Consider the following 27,786-nt stretch of genomic DNA (forward strand, 5'->3'; position numbering starts at 1 on the left):
GTGCGTTTTAGTGAATCATGCACGAGCTTGTCCCCTGCCTGTGTGTGGTTCGGGGGGTAACAGGTGGGGGGTATGCTATGTCCTGGTTAACAAGAGTGTTATTGTGTTGTCCTGTGCTGCATGACTGAGCGTCAGCTGTGTTGGGGTCATCCTCCTTCCCCCTTAACCCCCTGGAACACTAACATGGCAGCCACGCATGCCCGCACTCACATAACACGCACGCTCTCATGCACAAACGCATATGGACTCAAGGACACACCCAATCACCGGCATACAAGCACATTCTGTTATGCATCAGTTGGTGGCGGCCTCTAATTGAATTGGGACATGATCAGTGATATTTCAGGATTGGCCGTTTTTGGTTGGCGGAGTGGCATCTGCGCTCCCCTCGCTCCCCGCAGCCTTTCGTGAGGCATGGCTTTGGAGGCTACTCAGACCCCCTTTTCCCGTGGCTGGCTCAAACGTACACATGGCTTTGTAAAGTCACTCGCACAATGGCCCGAGGCAGTGCACCAGTTCTGTAACACTACCCTACAACAATACCTCCTCAACCGCTGGGCTGTTTACTTTCTGAAAGAGTTTAAGTCCTCCACTTAAAGGATTACCTTACGCTCCCCCCCTCAACTCCATATCTTCTATAGCATATGACTTCAATCCTTTACCAACGACTCTCGCTGCTGTGAAATCTTGTCAATATTGCGTACATATTTGCTCATTAGGAAAGCTTATGTACACGCTTAAGCAATTAGCCAATCTTAGTGGCTATTGTGGTCAAAATGTTTCCTCAAATAAGAGTACTGAGTTACATTGGAATAACATTTTATTTTTTTAGATAATATTTGTGATTATCTTTACAATATGAGGATTTTGCCTGTTACTCCAGTAAGATTAGTGATACTCAAAACATTACTCAGGTAGAAGTATAAAGCATTGCTCTAAGATGTGCTGCTATTCAACAACATATACTTAAGTAGATGTTACTCAGGTTTTGTTTTTTGTGATTAACATGGATTGGTACATTTTATTAACAATGTTGTTGTTGTTGTTTACACACAGGCGTCCGGTGGTGACCCCAGCATTACATCTGTTACGGCATGCACTCCAACCATTACTCTATCTTGTATTTATCTTCATTCTATTTTTCTAGTTATCTATTTGTTTATCCCGCCTTTAATTTATGAGTAACTTTTTACCAGTGCAATTAGTCGAACAACCCGCGTGGGTCTTGAGTTGCACTTGCCTGATGTGGTCTGCCCCTCCCTTGTCACTCTTAAGTGGATGTCAAGTGCTCTGACAATCTACCTTGTCCCACAAACGGCCCACGCTGAGAGGGGAGGGCCGAGCTAAGCACTGAGGCGGGGCCAGGGCTCGTAAGTGACCGGCTTGTTTACTAACTGACTAATTGTTGCTCTCCCCACGTATCGGCCCTTGTAAGGCACTGTATGGCCCCCCGTAGTAATGTCGAGAGTTAGTGGAGGCTTGTGAAAATTCCTCTACGCAGCGAAGATCAGAGCGAGCAGGTGTGTGCCCCCTTAGCCACACCACGCTACACATTGCTGCTGCGTGCTTGGATTTTCTTTTATTTGAAGATTATATTTAATGGGCTAAACGTGCACTGTGCTGGTAGCTTCTCTATTTGTCATGGAGCTCTAACTGTTATCTCTCCCTATTGGCTATTGTCTCCGAGATGAACACAAGCCACATAAAGGTCCACCAGATTCCAGCTTTGAAGCCTTATACCTTCTTAATTATGTCTCTCATAAAGCAGGAAATGGCAGGCTTATGGGCTTATTTAGCCTCTGCTCTCTTTTCAGCAGATGTCACTTTCACAGTAGTCGTTGGATAAACATGCAGCCACTTTGCACATCTATCCATAGAGCTAAAAAGGCAAATAGAAATACAAAGCAAAACATTCATGATGAGATATTATTCTAGTTTGATGGCCAGTAAAAAAGAAAAGGAATATGTAAAGTTGACTATTTAGCCGCAGTTCTACTACTATTATTATTACCCCAACCTTTACCCTTTATATTGTCCACCTTCTTTCCATAAACCAGAGCTTCCAAAACAAACATTCTCCTATGGTCTGACACACACAATGTCACAAAGTCACGCCCGCACCTTGGAGGCCCCCTAAATTAACATAATGTCATGCTCGGCCCTTGGAGAATGCAGTAGACAGCTGACTACTGAAGCTTATGAGAATGCTCAGTTGTCAAGAGAGAAGAATTTACATGAAGGTGCCGCTTCCACTTTATGTGCTATGCATGACCTGTGCATGCCAGCCTCGCGCACGTGTTGTCTGTGCATGTGTGTCAAGAAGGGGTCAAGCAATGTGCCACATTTGAGAGGACGACACAGACGGCGTGTGTGTCATATATTTGGGCACTGGTGAGTCGTTTGGTTGTGTTCTTATGTGTTTGTATGGGAAGACAAAGGACCCAGAAAGCCTAATCCCAGGAGGACTCCACAATTTCTTTGAAGTTGCGGCTCTGACCTTGTGAGGTGTGGGAACATACATCCTGCCATAGTATTGTGCCACACAGGCATGAGGAAATACGGAACTAAAACATACTGCTTACATGATGGCATTTGTCAAGTAGGTTAGCAGTTTCACCGTCTTCTTTAGAGGTCACTGAGTGGGCCAGGGGAGACCTATTTGTTTGTTATCAGTCTGGCCCACAGCTGTAATGGCTATCATAACCAGGTTAACAAGGTTTGATTTGAACATTGACCCAGTTCACTCTGGGAAGAAAGGCTAAAGGTTTCCAGAAATGAGCAACAGAAAATGATCACAATATCTAATAGTTCACATACTGTCATATATTGAAAAAATGACAGTATTTATTTCATTACCAGTGTTTTATTGATGAATAATACACCGATGTAGCGACTTGTAACCTGGCATGTTTCATTAGTATTTCCCCAGTAAGTACAAAGACAATGTGTTATGCATGGACACAAATTCGATCTGTTCAAGGGGGTTTTCATTTTCCTGAAGCAGTGTGAAATAGCACTGACCCTACAAAACCCCTGGCACTGGAGTATGACATGTCACAGGGCAGCCCTACATCACTAACAAGTGGCTACTGTGAAAGGCCAAAAGGCTACACAACAACTTTACTATATTGGTTCTTGCAGTATTGCGCATAACAGGCATACTGAGGGTTGCATTAGGATTTTGGTCACCATTTTAATGCGATGTTCATTTTCAGTTCAAGTTTCTGCCTACGTACAAATTGTTAATGACTACATTCTCACCCAACTTTTTTGATTGTGCCTGCCTTTGGACACCAAGTCTTTTTCTCTCTCTTCCATACTCAACAAATATGTTCTTTGGAGTCCTTCCCAGAATACTTTGGCAAACCCCTATGCCCACTCCCAATCTGCTCTCTTCACTTGATTCACATCCAAAGGACAGTAAGGGGGCACTGAAGGTGACAGGGTGTACACTTATGCAATATTGTTCAATCCCGTGTTTGATATGGTTAGGTATAAAAGCACATGGACCTTGGGGAAAAGCATGGGAGAGGACCTACTTTCCATGACATGAATTAACATTTTATCAATTATAAGGTCTTAAGGGGACTTCAAATGGCCATTGATTCTTGTGGAGTTATGAAGAGGTGATGAAATGTTGGCCAAGAGATTCGCCGTAGATAGAAGGATGACACATGCAAGGTCATTAAGAGGTGAAGATAGACCGTTAGAGCCAGTCATGTGATTCACCTCAGTGGCATGCGTTTAGTATTTCTTGCCCGGTAACAGCAGAGTCATCATCATCGGAACTATGTTGATCAGAGCTGCTCTACGCACCAGTTTTTCACCCTGATATTTTACAACGAATAATTTGGTATGACTGGCAATGGAAAATTCACAACACAACATTCCAACAACCCCTTAGTTAGTTTGTGTGTGTGTGTGTGTGTGTGTGTGTGTGTATGTATTGTGGCCAAACCGCCTTTGCTCTGCCCGATCCCGTCAGACCTTAGAAGCTAAGGAGGGAAGGGCCTGGTCGACAGTTTGGTAACAACAGGGAGCCTTATTACAATTATATTATTATTATTATTATTATTATTATTATTATTATTATTATTATTATTATTATTATTATTATTATTATTATTATTATTATTATTATTGTGTACTGTGTCATCATAACAACCCCTACCATGGAAGTCTATTGTAGCTGTATTGTAACTTACAACCACCAAGTCTGGTGTGACCTAATAATGCAAGTATCTTTGAGTGTCCAGAAAAGCGCTCTATAAATCCCACGCATTATCATTGGGACAGGTCTCATTGCCCCAACAGTTGATATTGGCGGCTTATGATTTTTGAAGTAGCTGTTAAAAAAATCTTTATTGAAAGAAAGTACTGAATTACGGTGAATTTCAGTGATAATGACCATCACAGGTTCAGAGATTTATTTGACCAAATACAAAAACAAAATAAAGAATTCTACTGGTCACACTTAGTTTCGCCGCAGATCTATCTATCTACAGTTTATTTTCAATTAAATGTATTCATGTAGTAATACAAAGCTGTTTTACAAGGTAATGGAAGGTATGAAAAAGTTACAATGACTTGGGTATATGATAGCAGTGTCTTGGGTTTTGTATTTGTTTGTATTCAAGGAAAGCTAATGTGGAGGCGACAGTATCCACTGCCCGGCCCTGCACTGGGGACTAGCTTTTACTGCAGTCTGTCTGCAGTCTCTGAGCGATCATCATTAGCACTCTGGTGTGGTGTGAGACTTTATATGTAATGTAATTGAGGACACGCTTGTCCTTGGATCGACGTATAATAATATTTGTCTGTAACACATACATTTAGTAATTTTACTGGGACCACGATAATTGAACCTGAGTGCACCAGAAAATTATGTCATTTATCTTTGCTTTAGACAGCCTTTTAAGGATCCATTCTAACATTCTGTGAAGTTAGTGCTTTCACTTGGCTATTGATAAAAGGTACATTAAAAGAGAGTGACTTTCATGCAGGGGAGAGCAACCTTTGGCAATGGGCCTTGATGAGACTGCTGGCCAGGTTTTCATTAGATGAATGCTGTGTGGGACCAAAGCCAGATAAGAAGGGCGCCAACATGTGGAGCCAACCAATATAGTTATAGCAAGGTGCTCTCTGTTCACTTCCTCTACATCACTGTCTGTCTTTGTCCCAGCCACGCAGCGTCTCGCCAGCCTTTTCTCCACAACCAAGGCTTGTACAACAAAATTCAGTCATGAAGCTTTACCAATACAATTACAACATTATACACACATTTACAGACATATTAACAGAAAATGTGTATATATTGTTGTGTATTAAAAGGATGGTGAATGGAAGCTGTCTGAGCAGATATATGTATACAATAAAAAAGAATAGTAACACTCTTCTTTCAAATGGCACATAGATCCCACACAGAGAAGTTTTCATGTACTTTCATGTATGCTTTCTGTGCTGGAAAGAAATAAGTCTTTAAAGCTATATTGACGCTGTCCTGGTTTTTTTTGTAAAACGTTAAACCTGTAACAATTCCCACATAATGATCCTGTGCCATTTGTGGGTGTGCAAATGCATTTAATGTGTTGTGAGGCTGTGATTTTGGATGTGTTCACTAACATACGTGTGACCAGTGTGACTTCCTGTTTTGAAATGAGTTGTTACTAAAAGTGGGCCTTTGTTTAGCATCGGTGAATTTGCGCACGGCACGGTGAATCTTCTCCCTGATTGTTTTAAATTGGGCCTGTGCGCTTGTGTGCGTCTCTGCAGCTGTGTGTGTACATGCAGCGCGACAGATAAGCTGATTAGCGTGAACTGTGGCCAGGTTCATTTGCATACGTTTCTTATCTCATTAGATTGGTATCAGCCTCTGTCACCAGCAAGGGCCTTAACCAGGATGTCTTTGTAGCGCACTTTGCAAGCGTCCACGCACACACACACGCGCATCACCCTTGATCTGCAGGCTCCGAGCTTCTCCTGTCTCCAGTTTGACTACTCTCACATTATATATGCTCATGGTGTTCCTCAAACAAGGTCAAGTAATGTGTTCAATACAGTCTATAGGTGATGACGTGTTCGAGAAATGTTGATTCTTTTTGCTATCATATAAAGCAATCTCACAGGTTATGAGATGAATGAAATATTTTCTTATATTCTACGATCATAAACATATCTTCACACCCTTTCACCCTCTGTTGTCGTGTCATATAAAGACAAAACGTATATATATATACCTGATTTCACAGAATACAAGGCAATGTGGGATTATCTGCTACACTGTTCCTCAGTGAAAATGCCATTATTAGCAGAAAGTGCCGAGTAAAACATGTTAAATATTGCCAGTCCCCTATTTCATTACTACTCATTCATATTTAAGGTTTTCAGAAATGTGGATGGTTGACAGTAGCCATTGATACCTTAACATGCTGCAGCATTTAGAGATAATAATGAAACAAAATATCAATTTGGCTGAAAATGACTCCGACATTTATTCTAGAAGGAGTTTTGATGGTGCTACTTTTAGAGCAAACGCTGTGCTTCAGCATCCACGTTCCAATCCATCTCATTTACACTTTGTATCTCAATCTGTCTCGCTGTCCAATAGAAGCTGAAAAACAATTTAAAGCACCATGTAAAATATATGGTTTTAAATCTTGTTATTCTTCGGAATTGCATGTCCTCCCTCGTTGTCCCTCCAACATATTAAAACCCTGAAGGCTTACAACACAGTGTCCTACAGTTTACCTCTCTGAAAGTTTCTGTACTCTCCCTCATTGACGAAAGCCCTCCATGTACATGCCTGCGGGTTAACTGTTAGTCAGAGTTAGTGGGGTAAAGAGAGCAGTAGAGACAGCCCTCACATCTTGCTTCCCTTCAAGAGGCTAATGCTTTATTTATAACACTGCACCCCCGAGGAGCACACCTCGGGTCCCTGCGTAGCCCGGCTCTTCCCCACAGGTATACCCCGCGCCGCTGCCTTGTACCGTGCTACCTAGCATACCTTCACATGCCTCTGCTTTCAACATCCCACTCCTGCGGCTGCATTACAGGAACTTAGGGGAGAGATACAAAGACACAGTGTGATGCACATGCAATCTGCAGACTGAAGCGCTTTCACAGCTATGGTCTCCCTTGTCTCATTGCGGCTCTCTCTCGTGTGTTGGAGAGAAAGCTCTGAATCCCCTATCCTCCAGCCCTGCTCGCTCCCACTGAGCCCAGGAAGCACCACAGAGGAGAGAGAGAATGGAAGAAATAGGGGGGAAAAAGAATTGTGGAGGAACTCTAAAGGAATGAAGGAGCTAAATCAGAAGGAGGAGAATGGAGAAGACAAAGGAGTAGGAGGGGGTGATCGCACAACGCTGGCTCTTTTTAAACTTGGAGATGCTCAGTCCCCCTCTCCTCACTCAAACCTGCATTTCTGGGTCACTAGAGACATTTAAACTGCACTTATAATTAACAGCTATTTTTAAACAGGGAGGGAGAAGTGGAGCGGTGGCGAGGTACAAAAGCATTAAAATTGCCCCAGATTCGCTATTGAATAGGACACATCAAGGCAATATGCTGGCAGATCAAAGTGAGCGAGGAGAAAAGGAGACAGGGCCGATCAGTGGGGATAAATTGTTCCCTTTATATTGGCATAAGAATAGAGCTCTTTGCAGCTGAAACAATTTAATAACTGCATTCATTACCTCTGTCCAGCCTGTCTCTCTGTCTGTCTGCTCCACAATGTGCATCAGCGGTGAGCTACCTCCTTTTGTCTCACTCCCGACTTTCACGCTCAAACTTATCGCCTATTTTTCTTTTATTCCCCGCACCTTTCAGTCCAGCCTTTATGTGCTAATTCTCATTGTGGTCCCTGGCATCCTTCACCTTTAACCTGCCTGCTTTCCTCGCTGTCCTCGCTCGCGAGTATCTGCAGAGCCAGAGCTTTTGCTGAGCTTATGTGCTGCGGGCCTCACAATGAAGATGTGCAGTGTCTGACACTCTTGGAATGAGAGCCCTAATAGAAGGGGAAGCGGTTATCACAGGGCTCCCCCAGGACCAGCCTCTGTGAGCCTGCCGCTAATTATGGCGCATGCAAATGAATGTGCAGCATTAGGCAGGGGGAGCCTGTCTGGATTTGTGTGTAGACACTTTGTGTATTTGTGTGTTTGTAGGGTATAGAAGCAGTATACGCATACTGAACGCAGAAATGAGAGCAAAAACCGAGGCCAGCTCACTTGTGTACATTTACACTGATGGACTTCTGCAAAAGACCCATTCTCTTCTCTTGTATTCATGTATATAAGCCTTGCTTTGTGGTAAGAATTGAACCGATGTAACGCATTCTTCATAAATGAAAGGCAACGAGACAGCTTGTAACTAATGCATTCCTGTAAATATATTTTTCTTCAATTGGCTGCAGCCCTCCCCAAAAATGTCTCTATTTAAAGTATTTTGTGTTTCTTTTGTGTCCCTTCTAAGCATTTCTGTCCCTGTACAATCGTGCATACTCGATATATGTGTGCTGAAGTCCTTTTCTTCTGCCTCTCCTTGTGTGTGGGAGGCTGAATACATTTAATTAGATTTTTCTATTTCAGAATGTATTAGTAGCAGCACTTTTATGTGACAACTATAGTCTGTTCCTTCGATCTCTCTGTGCGGTTGTGTGTGTGTGTGTGTGTGTGTGTGTGTGTGTGTGTGTGTGTGTGTGTGTGTGTGTGTGTGTGTGTGTGTGTGTGTGTGTGTGTGTGTGTGTGTGTGTGTGTGTGTGTGTGTGTGTGTGTAGCGTATGTTGGCCATCTTATCTCCCCATTAGCCTCTTGTGCCCTGACCAGTATTCCCTCGCCCCTCTTCCTGCTTTCTCTAATGGGTAATTTAGCCATGCTCGCCTGACATCTAGCCTATTCCTTGTTTAGTTGCCATGGATACACTGGCCTATGGATTGCTCCCTTACTCCCTTGGCCTTGTTGTGGATGCTATAGATATCTCAACTATTAGTGGGCAGCAGAGCTAAACACAGTCTCTCATTCACATAGGCCGTATGCTCTCAGCACAAACAGTATTTACACTGACTCGGAGGCTCTGTTTTCATCTAAGAAACACACATTTTGATGTAGCTTTTTAGAGCACTGGCCTGATTCTGAACTTTGAATGTGACTATAATTATGATGATATTATTCAAATAAAAATAATGTTGTGCTGTAAGATTCACTACTTTCACTAAATAAAACAGTCTCTTTCGAAATAGCAAATAGCAAATCATTACCTGTTGGCGTGTGCACAGTCGAAAATATACCAGGAATGTTTGTGAATATCGTTATTTAATTTTATTTTACAATACAGTAGAAGGAAAGGGGTGTCTAATGGTTGTAATACACTAAGGGAAGATGAACAAGTTACAGCAGTGTAAAAACCTGAGTCTGAGGATGGCTGGGCCTACAGAGAGCAGATGACAGTCACTTTAGTCTCTTTTATGAAGCGAGTAGAACTTTTGCCTTACATAACCCCTCCCTATGTGCTTTTTTTCCCTCAATTATTTGGGGAAAAATCTTAAGTGTGCACTTTCTAAAAGTTAATACTTTTATGTTCTCACGCTGAGAGTGGAAATGGGAAGGTATTAGAGATCACATAGTGGAGACAGCATTTTTGATAGAATATTCTAAAAGGTAAAGTTTAAATGGGAAAAAAAGCAAATAGTCAAGACACGGTGTATCTGTGTATGTGCAGATACAAGCAGTACAGAGTGACATTTAGACCCTTTCTCTGAGTACAGAGTCCCCCTTAAGTGCCCCTTGCTTCATCCCTTTGCTTCTCCATGGGGTTAAAGCGCACCTTCCCACTAAAGAGCGCTGGGGTCACGCATCTGCATGTGAAATGTGAACCCGCTGACATTCCAGGGCAGTCCTAAGCCTTGCAGCTTTTGTTCACTGAGGTGCCAGTGTCAGGCCAAACAAACCCAGTGGAGGTCTCAAAAAGAGAAGTGGGAATAGAAGATGAAAATGTACACGATAATCAATGCCTTATTGAATTGTCACATTCAGTGTTCATGTTTTAGGCTCTAAACTGTTGTGTGTTTTTTAAAATCAAATGAATTGTTTGTGCACTAAGAGTATAGAGTAGACCATGGTGAAGATTGTACTCATCATGAAATTGAACACACATTTTCTCATAGCAGAAGGCACAACACTTTAGGGCTTATGTTTAAAGTCTTTTTCTTTGTGGAGCAGCACACAGAGGTCCTATATGTCCAGGCCGGGGCCCTCTTGGTGTGAATTAAGTTCTAAAGCACAAAGGGCAGCTATTCAGCAGCAGTGATGGACTCTTCGCTATAGGCTTTATGTTCTCACTGGCTGCCAAAGAGTAAAAGAAAAAAAAAAAAAACACATATTTTTGGGTGGAAATGAACAAAGATTGAATGAATGGATAAACAGCAATGAGTACATTACCCGCAGAATAAAAGTATTATCATATGGCAACTCATGCCTTACTGGTGGCAAAAAAAAAATGTTTTGAAAACTTCCTTTAATTCATGATAAACACATCCAATACAATGCCTGTGTATTATTATTATTATTTTTTTCATAATGTAAATACACAACAAAATAAATGCATACATTAATGATAAAAGGCAAATAGAGGGAATACTTTACTCATAAAGTGCTCTCCTCCCTGGGGAGTATGCCACAGTGTGAGTGATTTAGTTAGCATTACTACATTAGAGCTGTCCATCCATCCGGTCTGCTTTTGCAAACACATCCATCGCAGTCCTAGTTAAAACACTGGGGGATCTCCCCACTCCCCTCCACCCCCAAAGTCTTTTATGATGTCCATAAAATGGAAGAGTGCAGCTTTACTTGAACTAATAATATCTGAGCTTACAGGCTTGTGATTGATGATCTTTAAAGCCAGCCCGATCGGTCTCATCTTTCTTCAGATTTTTATCACTGACTTGTTTGCAGTCATGTGCAATCACAAGCACCGGGAGAGGTAACAAGTGCTTGATGTATGATGCTTGAGCCACTTTTGTCAGCTGTGCATTTCCCTTTTTCAGCCTCACCTCTTGTTTTTCGGTTCTATTTTAACTTTAGGTATTCTGTTAGATGCTGCAAGTGTTTGCAGAGCATTGGCTTATTCTGTCCCTGTATTTCTCTTTTTACAGATGGTGGGGAGGTCTTCTCTTGGGGGATGGGGCATGAGGTGAGCTTAACTTTCTTTTCTCTTGTCTATTACAAGTGATCATGTCACATTTACAACATTCTTTAAGCTTCAGCGTTTGACCAATTAAAAATATATTCAAAAAAGATGATGTTTTGAGCCTTGCACTCATCTCCATTCATTGCCAACACCCTACATGTAAATATCGAGGGGGGAGTTTACTGCCCTTTGTCCTTTTTAACAGACCAAACACATGGACCAAGTTTTTTTTTTCCTTTTTCATAGCCTCTAGTAGTGCCTTCAACTTTATATAGCTCTTCTGCTGCTGATAAGAAATCCCACCTGTCTCTGGACTAGCCCTGGCCTTTCATTTATAAGTCCTGTAAATAGTTGCTTCATTACAGATGTCCGACAAAGTGCAACAAAAAAAAAGGCCTGCACTTCCTTCTATCCCCTCTTCTTCCTCTGCCGCCTTCGTCCTCTGGGATGCAGGCGTTTATCTATGGGGTTGATCACTTTTACGATGTGACCGGGGCGACAATGCTTTGGCACAATGGCGAACTAAACATTGAGGGGAAGGTTAAGGAGACAGGGGGACCAATGAAAGTGTTTGACGTGGGTTATTATGCGCTGTGACATCCCCTTGGCTTCCTACTTCGCATAGGTCCTTGTAGTGTAGCACATTTATATACTGGAGGTCTTTGTTAGTTTCAGAGCAAGGGCAAGGCCTGTCTCTTGTCCCTCCTCGGTTGTGCCCTTACATCTTCTTCTACCTGTACTTGCGCGTTTCTTTACTAACATTTTTTTTTTTTCCTCCTTGCTTCCATCTTCCTGCCTTCTCTCTCTCTCTCCTCTGTCTCCGAGCCTTTCTGATGATTGATTGTTTCTCTGTGCAGTCTGACAGGATGTAGCACACTGGCTGCCCCAGGGGCCCCTCGCAGACTTGCACCACCTGATTAAGACTCCCCCTGTATTCAGCAGCACGGTGCCCACCTAAACCACCCCTATCAACATGTAAAAAATAATAACAAAGGTTCCTCTAGAGAAGATAGCGTTTTGTTTATTGCAAGCGTCTGAAAAGAAAGTTTTTTTCTTCTTCCCACATACCTGATAGCTTCTCGTCTCATGAGCTTTTGCCTCAGTATCAGTGGCGGCATGAGAGAATAAGGCAAGCAAAAGGTCTTGAAGCTAATAACACAGTCAGGTCTAACCCCATTACATCTGGTAATGGTATTTAAAGATATAAATCGTATTGTTTTCCTTCTACTAAGACAAAAGAATGGGCAACTTCAATGGTGCCACATGATTGCAGTGAGAATGGTAGCGTTTGCATGCAACCCCATAATCCAAATTGAAACGAAGGTAAAGAAGTCTGTCTCAAGTTTATAACAATTACATTACCCCAAATTACATTACATTGTTCATATCTATACAGTCTATCCATATCGTTTTGGCATATTGGATTAGCTCATGCGCCAGTGTAGCTGAGGTTATGCACAGACAGAGGCATTGTCAGGATCTGAGGAGTCATGTCTGGGTTCTTAATGCCAGCTGCATGACAACAGGGTCAACTGTCTGTTCAAGTTCATGACCAGAGACCTTCATTCATTCACATAGCGTCCCCATCCAGGATGTAACACCAGTCCAAGCTCTCATAACACAGCTTGCAGGCCTTGTTTTCTTATTTCAGATTGGTTGTGATGAAATGGCAAAAAAAAAAAAAACTGCGGGGGAAGAAAGTCTAATGATTGTGTGAGTTTAAGTCTGCCTTGACATGGCAAATCCATGAGCTGTTTCAGGCCGTCGATTGCAGTCCTGTCCAGCATGCAGTGATTAGGTTAAAGCAGTAGCATGTTAAATAATGAAAGAGCTGGTCTGGTATTGGTGGAAGCCCCCGGGCCGGGTTCCAGACAGTTCAGGCCTCATCGAACCTTGGTCTAGTTCCAAATTGACGTTATAATGTGCAAGCCCTCCGCTGTGGTGCAAAAGAGCAATATTGATATTTCAGTGCAAGAGGTCGTGTGTGTGTTTGTATAAAGTTAAAAAATGTGGAAAGGAGGACACGCTTTGCCGGGCCTGTTTAAACGCATGTGAACAGAATGAACACCATATTGGCCTGTAGGTGTGCTTGGTATTTTACCATAGCCACATTTATATCTGTCTGTGCTTTCTCTTTCACCTTCTGCTGATAGCATCAGCACACACAGTGACTGATGACAGTTGTTTCCACACTCTGCTGCTCCGCGGTCTAATGTCTTTATGTTTATTAATTAACTGCAGGACATATATGCTGCGAGACACCTATTGATTTGACTGCCGCTTTAATTGACTGTGTGCTTCCATAATCATATTATTGTTGCAAAACTATTATAATGTCTGGGTGCTGTCTTTGCGGTTTGTTATGTCGATGGTTTTGTGGCTTCTACATTCCCCCAGCCATTTTAACAAACCAGTTAATTTAGATGAAGAGAGGAAGAGCGGAAAAATAAGGTTTTTGATTGAAATTCACGTGCCATCTCATCTTTTTAAACAATACAGAATACTTTTTTGTCAGTTCCTAAAGCACTAAACCTTGGCTGAGAGAGCTATGGCAATTAAGCCCCACTGGCAGTACATGAGCGTCATTATATTGAACAGTCTGTCTGTGCGAGTGAGCAGATTTGGGTGTTTGTTTGCCGTCAGTGTCTGCGGTTCCCTGGTGAGTCTGACCGGGGGTTACAGTGTATCCAAAACGTCTGTCTCTTGCTCACCACCCACATCAGCCCGTTCAGCTCGACTGGACCCAGTTGTCTTGGTTTGCACTGACGAGTGGCTGCTAAAGGTCTGTCTGGAGTTCAAGTACATTCAAGTCATCTGCCGCCCTCCCACTGAGCCTGACACAGATGGCTCCGACTACAGCTGGCACAGCGCGTCGCAGCACCTGACCGTGCCCGTTCACTCATACGCACATCCACCAGCGAGATCTGATACATCTGCTCACTACTGTACATAAAGGCACGGCTTCCACTGCCTCGCGCCTTAAAAACACTCACAGCAGGAACATATGCCACTGCTCATCTACAAATACTCACAGGACCACAATTAAAAAGCACAAGTACTACATGACATTCGCACTCAATGTATTGCGGAAAGGATCGTTTGCTGCACTTGAAGCCCTACAATAGTACAATAATACGAAAATATTTCAAAGATTATTTCTGTTGGCGAATGGAACGGTCTAAATGTTTGGCATTTCGTCCAAGTGGGAATGGTTTAGCAAGACGGCTGCTAAGTATCCTTTGAAGTACATTGATACATGATAATGAGTACTTTAACAAGGTAAGCTTTAGAAATATGTGTGGTGAAAGTTATTGCATGCATTTGAGTTTGTGTTTGTTTTAAAGGAACAGGCCACCATTTTTACATGCAGTGATATGCTCTTACCTTAGCTTAGACGAGTTGATGCGTAACTGTCTGGTCTTTGTGCGTGCGCTCAGTCACGCAAAGTTGTGGTAGCATTTAGCCTCTCCCAGCATAGGTATAGCTCCAAACTGGGGTGAAGTTAGCAGCTACCAAGCTGTTCCACGTTTTCCCTATTTAAATACAGTTAGTGAAAAGCTACACTATCCAAGTCTAGTAAACGCTAACAACATTTGCTTGACTGAGCGCACGCACAAAGACCAGACAGTTACGCATCAACTCGTCTAAGCTAAGGTAAGAACATATCTCAGTGTGTAAAAACAGTGGCCTATTCCTTTAAGAGAGTTTTGTGTTATTTCTTTGCAGTGCTGATAGTGGCGGCAGTTTTATTTAAACTTCTTTCAGACAGAATGACATTTAGAAAGTCCCGTCGCCAATCATTTGTTACTTTTCTATGTGCTCTCGTTGTATTTAACTTTCAGGGACAGCTTGGTCTTGGTGAGGACGAGGATCGCGTCTCAACACCGTGTTTCTTAAGACATTCTCTGCTCGCGCAAGTTACGCAGATCCAGGCAGGGGACAGCTACAGTGCAGCAGTCACAGGTAAAGTAAACTACAGAGTGAGCTACTCACACCCAACATAGTGCATACATAAAAAACACATTATTTAAAACGAATACATCGTAATCATTTAAGTATTTTCCCAGATGTATGCCTCATTGTGGCGTTGAGCTTCTGCCGTCTTTTTCTTGCAGATCTTTTCATTGAGTTTTAATTAACGCTACGAGAATTCAGTGTCCTCAGATGACATCACTTGGAGCACAGACTCATTCTCATTATGTCTTCACGTCGAATCAATCTGTTTAACAATATTGTGACTGTTTATACGCAACCCTAACCTGTCAAATATTTATATTCCGTGGCATTTTTATCCAATTTGATCCATTATTTCTGCTCTTATATACTGTTATGATAAAAACAACATTTACAACTACATTTGCAGTGGGAGGAGTGAGTACACCATTTTTCACATTTCGCCCTAAATTGGTCACTAAATGTGGTCTGGCCTTTATTAAAATCACAAAAATTATTAAACAGTGTCTGCTTGAACTATTACCACCCAAACATTTACATTTTATCATATTGTGTTCCACCCAAAATATTCAACTTTGGTTTGCGAAAGAGCTCTGGAAAAATATTCAGAAGACTGTTGGACCCATAGTCGAACAGTATGGGAGGAACACACAACGTCATGTGTGGAGGACAAATGGAACAGCACACCAACATCAAAACCTTATGCTCACTGTGAAGTGAGGTGCAGGAGCATCATGGTGTGGGGCTGTTTTGTTGCCTCAGGGTCTGGATAACATGCTCATTAATAGAAAAATTCACAAGTTTATCAAGATATTTTGCAGAAAGACCCGAGACATGCACAACACGCAGCAAGTACACCCCTGTATTAAATAGCTGGCTGATCTTTCCTTTTGCAGCATTAACTGTTTTTCTGTAGTTGCAGTTTAGACGCTCACAAGGATCAGGATGAATTTCGGACCATTCCTTTTTACAAAACGGCTGCAGTTCAGTAAGATTCAGACGGTGTACTTACTTATTCCTCCTTGTCCTGTGAATTTTGACCTGTTATGGCCAATAAAAATATGATAAAATGTAAATGTTTGGGTGGTATTAGTTTAAGCAGACACTGTTTAATCATTCCTGTGATTTTAATAAAGATCACACCACATTGTATGACAACTTAGGCAGAAATGTAAGAAATTCCACACGGTGCACTCACTTTTTCCTCCCACTGTATATCATTATTTCCTGTTTTTCTTCTAAACAGTTTCTCCTCAGACCTACATTCCTTCAAACGCATGTGTTAAAACCCTAAATGTGACATCATACAAAGTCTTTGTCGTTGCCCCAGGACGACGGCATATTTACAGCCTGCTGCTGCACCACATTATTGTGTTAAAAGAGCAGCCGGCGGAGACGTCTGCTGGCGCTGCTATGTGCACTTTTTCCTGGAAATGCCACTGCTTCATTAAACGGACTGCAGTCAACGTATTAAGTTTAGTCCCATTTGAATTCATAGCGCATTGGAGAACATTTGGAGAGCGGGGCCTTACCTGGCTGGGGTACACTTATGTCTTTAGGTGATCTATAAAATGTTATTATTTAAAACAAGCTCTTTATGGATTGCTTACGAGGCATGCTTAGCACATGATTGATCTGACCTTTCAGAGACCGTCGCTCTTTGGGAAAACATCAACCTTAACCTTTTTAGTTGGATTACCCTGCCAGCGTCTCTGTACCAGCATGTGTGTGTATGCCTGCATGTGTGCGCGCATGAAAATGTTGATATTTGTGTCCACCACTTTCATATATATGTGTGTAATGTAAAGCAACGCGGCAGTGCTTGTTGTATGTGCTTTTGTAAGGCTGGCTTCACAGAGATGAAAATAATGCCGCTCTGATGGATTGATCAATCATGTTTGAAAGGTTATCTGCGTGTGTGAGTGCGTGCGACGGTAATGTACGGCTTGATGCAAAATAGAGATTGATGGAGGCTTAGCGTGAGGAGGATACTCAGTTATCTCCTTGTAATTAAAATCCACCTCATAAAGATTATTGACTCCCCCACCCCACAAACCAGCACGCTCCCTCTCGCCTGGCAGAGTTTGCACAGCGCTTCTTAAAAAATGAAAAATAGCATATTAAGCGGCGCATATTTCCCATTTATGCAGAACATTTAGATGTGGTTAAGTTATCGTAATGTGCAATAAAACCTGGATGTGAAATTTGTAATCCACTTTGGAAAATTGCTTACGATATTGCTTTAACATCCCCCTGAAAGGGCTTTTGAGATGTGTGTGCCAGCTTTATTGTATGCCATAATTTAAAAGTCCTCAATGCAGGCAGTAAATAGAAATTTATTAGTGGCAGGTTTAAATGTGCAGACTGGGGTAGCATGACTGGATGCTCGAGTTCTTTCAGTAATCCTAAGGACGGTGCCAGCTGAATATGTGCATGGCTCGGTACATCAGACATTACGGGAAACTGTTCCGTGTTTTTGTTTCAGTTCAAACCGTTCCTGATGTGGTTAATAAATGAATTGGATTGTGGTTTTACTTTTTATCTTTTATCTTCAGCAGGTGGAGAGCTGCTCCTATGGGGTCTAATCCCCTCTGTTTCATGGGTCAGTGACCAGTCAGGCCCTAAAAGATTTTGGACCCCCCAGGTAGCTTCACTCGCTGGCAGGAAGGTACATGGTCTTTTTTTTTTTTTTTCTTCAGATTAACAATGACATGTAATCAGTTTTTTAGGAATTCTGCATCACCTTTGTACTTGCAGGTTACTCGTGTGGCCTGTGGGACCTGGCATATGGTTGCATTAACTACAAGTAAGTAGGTAATCATGTATCACTACTCTGAGCTTATTTTCTCGACATGAAAACTAAAGTCAGTTACATGTACATTTCGTCTATGTAGTGGTGCCACTTCTTGCTTTTCTAAATGTTCTTCACAATCTTTCCTCACTCACATTGTCTCTCATCAAACCATAATTCACTTCAGAGGGAGGGATCATTAATGCACAGTAGGACCCAGCAGCTTGATGTGTGCTAATTATATTGTGTGTTTTACACGCCGGATGACTTTTGCTTAGTCAGTGATGAGCTCAGGCTCTGGTAATTGTTTTGTGAATGTGATGAGTTTCTAAAAGCCTGGTGTGTATGTGCATATTTAGTGTATATGTGAACTTTGAGTTTCATAAGGGATTTTCACACACATTTAAACACATATACGCCTTGAACGAGCAAGATTTTTCTAACCCCATATTTCATTCACCGTTGCTAACTTTTGAAAAGATAAGAGTGTTAAAAACTGAAGATAACTCTGACACCTTTAAAACGGCACTTAACTCTAAAGTCCATCAGTCTGCACAGCTCTTTGACACACACAGTCAGCCATGACATCGCCTCTCTGCTTGTATTCTTCATTTCCCTGTGATCCCCTCAGTGCTGTACATCACTCTGTGCTGTATACCTGTAAATGCTTAGCCTTTGGCTGATCAGGCTGATTGGAGGTGTCCTTTGGCTCACCTGGGGGCTTCCAATCCTATTAGGCCAACCATCCTGAGCCTAGCGTACCCAGCAGCTGCTGTTTGATCACTGGTGCTTAGAGCCCACACTTGTCCTCTTATGTTGGTGTTAGACATGGAGGAGAGGAGCACTGGAAATATTTGTAAAAGGTTCAAATGCGATCTGTTTAACACTCCGGGGGGCAAGGGTAAGGTCTGGGCCCAAAGAAACCTGACACTCCTCTGCTACTTCAGCGATTGCAGCTAGTGTCAGATTGTTTTTGTTGCTGAATAAATGAAATATGAGGAATTTAAATATTAGATAAATGTAGCATTTATACACTTCAGAAATATTTAACGCACACTATTTGGAATGTCTTTGTCACAGTAATTTGTTATTTGTGAGTTCTCCCTTTCACTTTTTTCCCACACTGTTCTTTACTTGCACACCCATCCGTAAAGCCTCTCTTGTGGCCCCTACTTCAGTTCACCAAGAGCACCCAGGAAGAGCCATGTGTTTCCAAAGTGGACCGGATAGGAAATCGAAGCAGGGCTTCTGTGTTTATCAAGCCACAGCTCCGTCACCTTGCTCTTGCTCCCGTCTGGAGGCCCCAGCAAATTGGTGACAGCAGAAACAACTATGCAGCACACATGCCCCTGGTCTCCACGTGCACACACTCTCTCTCGCACACACACACACGCACACACACTCTCTCTCGCACACACACACACACACACACGCACACACGTACACACGCACACAGTGAGCAGTGCCTTGGCCTGTTCAGTTTTATTGCTGGTGTCAGGTGAGGAGGAAGGAGAGTAATGTCTAATGTTAACCTCACACACATGTATATAGAGAGAGTATATACACATAGAGAAAGACTCACACCATGGTTTGCAGTCATGCCGACACTTCAGCTAACCAGACCTGTGAACTACAGTGACATACCTCCCAGACTGTCAGAGTTGCACTCATTTAATGCCAAGCTCAGGACCGGGCTGCAGCCCTGGAGATTTCTATGTGCATTACTTTATGAACAACTAACTGCCATACCATACTGATGGTAACTACAGAATATTTATATCTATGTATTGACCCATCATAGGTCTCTTATGACAGGTGTACAGGTGTACAGGTGTATGTTTTCTCTCAGGCAGTGTTGACTTGGATTGGAGACTTCTACAGCTGTGCTACCTTGAAAATGAACTGCACAAACAACGCCTGGCCATTGTGTCTAAGTGCTTACAATGATGCCATTTAAGAGAGTATTGATCCCAGTAGTGCAGGGTCAATCATCGGATCAATGGAGTGTAGGGTTGGCAGGAGCCTTGACTGACTGTATGAATGAACAGACAGTTGGATAACGGATGAATGGGTGAATGATGGTTGAGATAATGGCTGTCAGTATCGGAGATGTATGCACGGAGATACAACAGGGTCATTTTCAGGTGCAAAATCAATCAGTGTCGAGGTTTGACTGTAACCGCCATGGTCTTATTTTTGTAACGCTTCCTTTCAGATTCTCTCAGGTCAGATCATACTTAACATTATCTTATCATTATTGTACGGCGACTCACCAATTTTGATAAACACAGAACCTTCAATTCTGTCCGAGACGAATTGTGTGGCCAGAAACATACGAACTTCAAAATCAATATCTGTTTAACTGTACACCTTATTTTGACATTTTTATTGCTTTTGTTCTTGCCGTGACACAATTCTCTGCGACACTCAACAGAAGCCCTTAAGCACACATTGATTGACAAAGCAGTAGTTTTACCTCGGAGCTTATGGACTTACACAGACGCAGCATGGATTTTTGAGCGGACCATGGGAACGCCACAGTTCGCCAACACGTAGAATGAATCACTCACTAATCTCAAACACACATTATTAGTATGAACTTTGCATTAAAATAACATATTAGTTTAGATTCTAGATGAAAGAATTGGGCAAGTGTCTTTATTTATGTAAACCACAGTACATTGTATATCCTCTATCCCTAAAGGAGCTGTATATAAATATGCATAGTACTATAAAGAGTAGGTACGAAATGTGGTAAATGAAGAAAGACTTATTGTCATTAGCATCTTCACAGTAGATTGCTGTTTACACCAGGGTTCATTGACCTAGTTACTCAGCCCCTGGCAGCACAGCATTAAGAACTATAACAACACGCAGCGCAGGGGAGATGTGTGGATCCCCTTTATTCTTCTTACATGTGAAATGCATATGTGGGGAAAACCCATGCGCTCTACCGAGCACGCAGTGATCACCAGGGGCCCGCTGAGGTTGCAGCTTTTGACAAAGTGCAAAAAAGAACAAGGCTACTTAAAATTCTGTAAGAGGTGTCAATTGTGCCCCTTGCATATTTCTATGGGAGATTTGTAAATAGACCCTTTGTAAATAGCTGCTCTCTTGCCAATCACCCGGTCTGCTCCGCACTGCAGCATTAAAAATTGATCCTTCGCTGCACCGGGGTGAAAAGCTAACATCACTGCCAAATGACTGATTAAAAAGAAAAACCTTTAATCTTTGCTTAAAAGTGTCTACTGCCTTGGCATGCCTTCCCCCTCGATGCTCCTCTATCTTCCAAGGCTGTAGGGGGGGCTATGGAGGGGGGTCGCCGGGGGGGAAATGGGGTCACGCTTCATGTAGAGTCAGCGGTGTACAGTGATCTCGCTCCAGAGGTATGAGCGATTTCTCTAACGGGAGATCTAGGAATCGACATGCAGAGCTGTCTTCAAAATTTAACCTCAAGCCGAAAGGTTAAACACATATTCGAGCGCCAAGCCAGGGAGGCAGATTGTTGGTAATGGGTGGCAAAAAAAGTTGTTTCAAATGAGCTTAACAAAGGTAAGTGTGTATAAAAACAGTCCACTTAACTTCACATTTTCCATTTGTTCACTGAATAAAAGATTGCAATAATACATAAGTTTGCACGAAATGCTGTTTGCCATTGTTTTTTATCTCTGTTGACTGCTTCTGAGAACTGTTTTTGTTTCAGAGGAAAGTGGCGAATGGGGTCACTCAACACAGACTGTCACCCATCCCGTACCTTTGGAGAGCATGGAGAGAGAAAGCAGAGTCCAAGTAAGATAAACATACCTCCATTGCTCTGTGGTCCTTTTATTGACTTACATGAGGAGTGTACAGTCTGTTCGGCAACTTATACTCGCTATCTCGACAGCACCTCGTGATTGATATCTTCCTCTTCCACACTCCCCGACTCGCCTTACCGATTCCCAAGCGTTCAACAGTGGTTCTTAAACTGTTTGACACAAGCATGATCTCAAATACAAACACCGGGCGCTCTAAGTACCAACTTTAACGTGTAAACTGAGCCTCAAGTTTGACGTAACCAGATTGAAAGATAGAAGAGGAAAAACGGTGTTGGACTGCTTTGCTAAGGAACAAATGAGGAGATGGTGAAAGACTGTTGTGGAGTTGGAAGGAGCTGCACAGGAGGAAGTGGAAGGAGGAGGTGGAGCTGACCAGTGCAGGACACCACGCTCTGAAACAGGGACACACTCAGAAGGCGGTGCACCGTTTCAGAGGAGCACTGAAGGCAGCCAGCCAGGTTTCTTCCGGGTGTTACAGTTTCCTCTACCTCTAAAAACATGCGGGTCAGGTTGGCCCACAGTGGTGCCGCCTCTCAGGACTAACACCAGAACACGATTTCTAGTACAGTGACAAATAAAGCACTTACTTACTTACCCGAGTGCATTGTTTGGAGGTACCCAAATCTAAAAGCTTCTCGACTGGAGAGCAACAGTGTAATGCCTAATGTGAAAGAAAAGGCCTACAAAACTGATCATAACTTTCCTATCACATTTTTGTGGCTTTCTTGTGGCTTTTTGTCACCTTTCTGCCATTATTTTGTTTGTTTTATGTTCTTTTTGTCGCCTTTTTTGTTGCTTTTTATCGTGTTCTTCGCCGTGTTTTTGTTGCGTTTTTGTCGCTCTTCTTTAGTCACTTTTATGTTGTATTATTGTTGCTTTTCGGGCATGTTTTTGTTCCTCTTTTGTTGCTTCATTGACACTTTTTTGACAGAAGATCAAAAATTTGATTTGGGTAATGCCAAACTGGAAAAAATGTGCTTGGTTCAGGTGGGGATTATGAGGTTAAGAAGGGAGATAATAAGACAATCAAGGCCTCACTAGTTTCAAGTGTTGACAAGTTGTCTCCGAATATTCATTCATATCAGTGGTAAAAAGTTCTAATACTGACGCCCACAACAGGAAAAAGTAATCTGACTGAAGCAAACCCGTGAATAGGTTTAATGAATACTTAGAAGAGCATAACAGTTATAAATGAAAGTCCTCCAAGGTCAATAGAAATATTATTAATGTAGTCATAACATTGTGCCAGTGTATATTACCGACCGTTTCTATGTCAGAAGCTGTAATTTCACCTATTAGTCGTTACTTTGACGGGGTACACAAGTAAACAAGGTGGCTCTTAAAATCAAAATGTATTCCTTCACTCGGAAATACATGACACCCCGCAGTAAGCTGTCACCCTTCACCACACACTTGGTAGGGAGCGCTCACCTCGCCCCGTCTCTCTGTCATTCAGGTGTTTACTGTCATTCACACTCAGGCTTTTGTATAATCCTCTCACCACACCTGAGTGCTCCCCCAGTCTGTGTCACTGGATTTACTCTCTCTCTCCCCCTACACTCCTCCTGTCTCTCGCACGACCCCTCTACTTCTCCTCCCAGCCGTTTCCATTTTTTGCATCACAACCATCTTTTTTACCCACATTGTCATCTCCTATGTAAATAACCGCAGATAAAAATAAAAAAAACGGCGGTAACAGACATTTGGAGATTTACGTGGCGGCGCCTATGTTTTCAGTCATTCCCCTCTCATCAGACGGTTTGTTTGTTGAGGAGTCTTTGCCTGTAGCCATAAATTAGAGCTTGTGATTTACCTCATTGAGACAAAAGAGAAAGACAACGGAACATGAATAAAACAAATGATGGGGAGAAGGTGCGAGATGGAGAGATGAGGGAGAGGAGAAGGCAAGAAGTGGGACAGTGTGTGTGTGTTTCTGCTCTAGTTTAGTTCATTAGGAAGTCTGTTTTTGGAGCGTGTGGGGAAGACTGTGTTTGTGCATGTGCTGGAGATACTCACAGGTTAACGCGGGACACTGTAGCCGTGGCGCGCGCTCCGTCTTATGTTAAAATTATGTGCGTGCTGAGTAAGAGATCTTTGTTGAATTATTTATCAGGGCGTTCTAATTGGTATCAAGTTTTTAAATGAGGTCAAATGTGGTGGTTTTCTGAAGAAGCTTTACGATTGCATTGAGTCTGTGTCAGTGAAGCTCATACGATGTTGGCGCATTGGACTTGAGTGATGAAATGGTTCTTCACGTTCAGGCCGGTGACGTGGCCAAGGTAAACAGTACAAGTAATCCTTTCTGAAAATACAAACTTCTACAAAAACTTTTGCTCAGCTGAATAAAACTTGTTATCTCACAAGCACATTCTCCCTGTGTGTGCATGGGTTTCCTCTGAGTGCTTTGGGGTCCCCTTCCACTAAAACATGTTCAATAGGTTACCCTCTGGGGATGGTACTCTCGTGAAAAAGAGATTCGGAAATCTCACTTGGACTTTTGTGGTTAATCTGTGGTTAAGCGCATTTTCTTGGCTTTACCAAAATCTAGAAGCTTTTTGAGTTTTTGTCACTTTTTTGTAGAATTTTTTTGTCAAGTTTTTGTTGAGTTTTTGTCACTTTTTTGTTAATTTTTTTGTCACTTTTTTGTTGAGTTTATGTCACTTTTTGGTTGTTTTTTTGTCTGATATTTGTTGAGTTTTTGTCACTTTTTTGTTGATTTTTTGTCACTTTTTGGTTGTTTTTTTGTCTGATATTTGTTGAGTTTTTGGCACTTTTTTGTTGAGATTTTTTTGTCAAGTTTTTGTCAAGTTTTTGTCACTTTTTTGTTGAGTTTTTGTCACTTTTTGTTGAGTTTTTGTCACTTTTCTGTTGAGTTTTTGTCACTTTTTGTTGAGTTTTTGTCACTTTTTGTTGAGTTTTTGTCACTTTTCTGTTGAGTTTTTGTCACTTTTTGTTGTTCTTTTGTGGCTTTTTCGTCACTTTTTCATCGCACTTTCATCAGTTCATTTTGACGCTTTTTTTTTGTTCAAAACCTTTTTTCCCAAGAAGCTTTTAGATTTGGGTAAAACCAAAGTGGAAACAATGTGCTTGGTGCAGGTGGGGGTTTAGAGGTTAAAGTAAAAACCTCAGATTATTTTGTGAAAATGAATTGTTGATGTAAATGTTGATTATTTCTTTCTTATGTTATGCTTTAGTATACGTTCTTTTGTTGGCAGAAATCACGCATGTTTCGGAAACCAGAGGGACCCCCGTTTTTCAAAGAAAGCGGAGAGGATTGTGAAACACAGCAGAAAGATGGATCAACCGAAAATGGGAAAGATTTGACATCGCATGACTCAGCGTTTTCTGGGAGCAGCTTTACGAGAGGAAGGGACCGGACGGCAAAAGGATACTCATCAGCTAAATCTACCCGGCAACAAGCGAGAAAAAGGACACAGCGAGCCGTAAACCCTGAAAGCAGAGAGGTTGTTTTTACCAGCGTTCAGCTTTTACCAAGACATGATAGGACCCATGTAAACTCTGCATCCGGCTTAGTAACAGGACGTCCAAGTCTGAGCGACTCTCTACCCAAACTCCAAGGGGTAAAGCTTGAATAAACCATTTTATTGTCTTTGACCTTTAAACGGACTTGGCGGTTTTGCCTCTTTACCCTCATAGTCTTTCTTTGTTCTTGTTTTTCAGAACAAATCTCCCCAGTTTTATGATTTCATCCAAAAATCTGGAACCAATACCAGCCTTGTTCACAGCTCCGGGCTAAGACCAAAACCTCCAGGGAGAAGTCCAGGGCTGCAAACCACAACCTCCTGTCACCATGCAGCCTTCGCATCAAGCAGACAACAAGGTCATTTGTAGTGTCTTCCTCCACAACAATACAAAGCAGAGCCATCTATTTGTCCCACTGTTCCTAATGTGTTTGTAATGAGTAATTAGTTTGTCACGAAAGAGAGAAACATAGCACTTTCCGTTGGTGTCTTAGTGCAGAGGTTCTCCGCTATTATGGCGTTGCAACCCGCCGTCGTGACAGGATGACAAACAGAAGTGGATTTGCAATACAAAACGTAAAGTGTTGAATCTTCTCCACAAAAGATTGTTGAAAAGCATTAAATTATATAATAAAGCTGAACATGAAGCTGAGATCTGTGTCAAAACAAGGTCGCCAACATTTTAACTGACAGGTAGTGATTTCAACAACCCACTTTTGCGCAACAACCCACCATTTGAGAACAACTGCTTTAGTGTGTTGGCAAGTTAAAGTGTATTTTGTAAGTTTGAACTTTTTACAACATGTTTTACCACCAGTACGAGCGTCCACAAATGCTAATACTCACATTGTGTTGTTTATTGAGAACACAGTGGCCCTTCTGATCTTCGACTCTTGTATGGCATTTCACGCTGTGGTGTTTTAGAGCTGCATGCCACTACGACTCTTCAATGCAAGAAAGTCGATTTATTGCACCTGTAATACTGAGGTTTCTTAAAGGAATAGGCCACTGTTTTTGCATACTGAGATATGTTCTTATCCTAGCTTAGACGAGTTGATGCGTACCTATCTGGTCTTTACGTGTGAGCTCAGTCACGCAGTAAGACCAAAGATGCTGCTAGCATTTAGCGTCTTCTCCTCTCATCTATGGGGCCAAACGTGGTGAAGTTAGAAGCGACCAAGCTCTTCCAGGTTTTCCCTATTTAAATACGTGAGTAGTTGCACAATGTCGATTTTCTAAGCGGATAAAAAGAGGCACTATATTGTAAGGCGTAATAATATCTTAGGAGCACTTTGACTTTACTTTACTGTGCAGCCTTTTTATCCTCTTAGAAAATCGACATGTCTGGTAATTTTGTGTAACTAGACTTGGATCCTGTAACTTAACTGTATTTAAATAGGGAAAACGTTTGGTCCCATGAGGAGAGGAGGAGAGGCTAAATGCTAACAACATCTTTGGTCTTTTTGCGTGGCTGCGCGCAGGCGTAAAAAACACACAGATATGCATCAATTCATCTAAGTTCAGGTAAGAGCATATATCAATATGCAAAAACGGTGGCCTGTTCCTTTAATGTTAATATTTGGGCTATGTTAAGCAAAGCACCCACTTCAGGATCACTCACCTTGTCTATGATTGTGGTGAACGTGAGCTTTGACATAACTTGTGTTGGCGCCTTTTGTAAATAGCCCCGTTTAACTCATCAAAATTAATGGCGGTAATTCAAGAATCAGAACTCCATGAAGGAATGCAAGCAGACACCGGCCAATCCTGTGTTGCGCTCCCCGTGGTTTGTTTTTGTGAGTGTGAGTGAGTATTGGCGGTGTGTATCACGTCTGCGCCCTGCGAGTCTCCACCAGATCGATTCAAGGTGAGACCTGTCGATTAAACACCTTGAGCCGTGCTCTCTACCTAACCCCAGGGTGATCCAATCCCAGCCTTTACACACACACACGCACACGCTAACACTCGCAGCAGTCTGCCAACAACACACACACACACATACACACATACACACACACACATACTTCTCCTGTCCGCCGTCAATACCTCTATTGGAGCTTCGTATTGATCCACTCCACCCAACTTCTTCACCCCATGCAAGTACAACGCCAGGGCCAAAACGACATCTGGTCAGATTTACAATGCCAATCCAACACAAGTTATGACGCTGTTTGAAATGTTACCATAACACTGAACGCTCTGGATTGCATGTTAACGTAAATCAAAAACACATTGTGAAACTATCAGGACAAGTAAGTAAAATGGAGAAAAATAATCAATGAAAAACTTGTACTGATTTTGAACGCCCTAAAAATCTGAAGCATGAATGTAAATAAGGGACATATATATATACAATTAATATATTATTCAACATGTCAACAATGAGCCTATACGGAGCACATTTCACCTTCTTGTCCTATACAAGCACAAAACACACAAATGTAGATACAAATGTGGGTGAAACTGCATGAAACTTGAATATAATTTTTTTATAATAACTACTCCGTTCTCAGGTTGTACTGGTGTTGATTACTTAAAGGGATATTTCAGGATTTTTAACATA

At 42.1% G+C, this 27,786-nt stretch overlaps 1 protein-coding gene across 1 annotated transcript in view; it reads left to right on the top strand.

Moving 5' to 3' along the window:
* The window catches only part of LOC306978650 (uncharacterized protein), a 196,586-nt gene extending 170,708 nt beyond the window's left edge, over positions 1-25,878 (top strand). The window contains exons 5-11 of the mRNA XM_079577304.1: positions 11,144-11,181; positions 15,021-15,141; positions 17,688-17,800; positions 17,890-17,938; positions 21,627-21,712; positions 24,957-25,322; positions 25,423-25,878. Coding sequence (XP_079433430.1) covers positions 11,144-11,181; positions 15,021-15,141; positions 17,688-17,800; positions 17,890-17,938; positions 21,627-21,712; positions 24,957-25,322; positions 25,423-25,593 — 944 coding nt within the window. The 3' untranslated portion in view covers positions 25,594-25,878. The remainder of the gene's footprint in view (positions 1-11,143; positions 11,182-15,020; positions 15,142-17,687; positions 17,801-17,889; positions 17,939-21,626; positions 21,713-24,956; positions 25,323-25,422) is intronic.
* The last annotated feature ends 1,908 nt before the right edge of the window (positions 25,879-27,786 follow it).

Source organism: Gobius niger (assembly GCF_951799975.1).
Source record: "Gobius niger genome assembly, chromosome: 1".
Taxonomy (NCBI): Eukaryota; Metazoa; Chordata; class Actinopteri; order Gobiiformes; family Gobiidae; genus Gobius; species Gobius niger.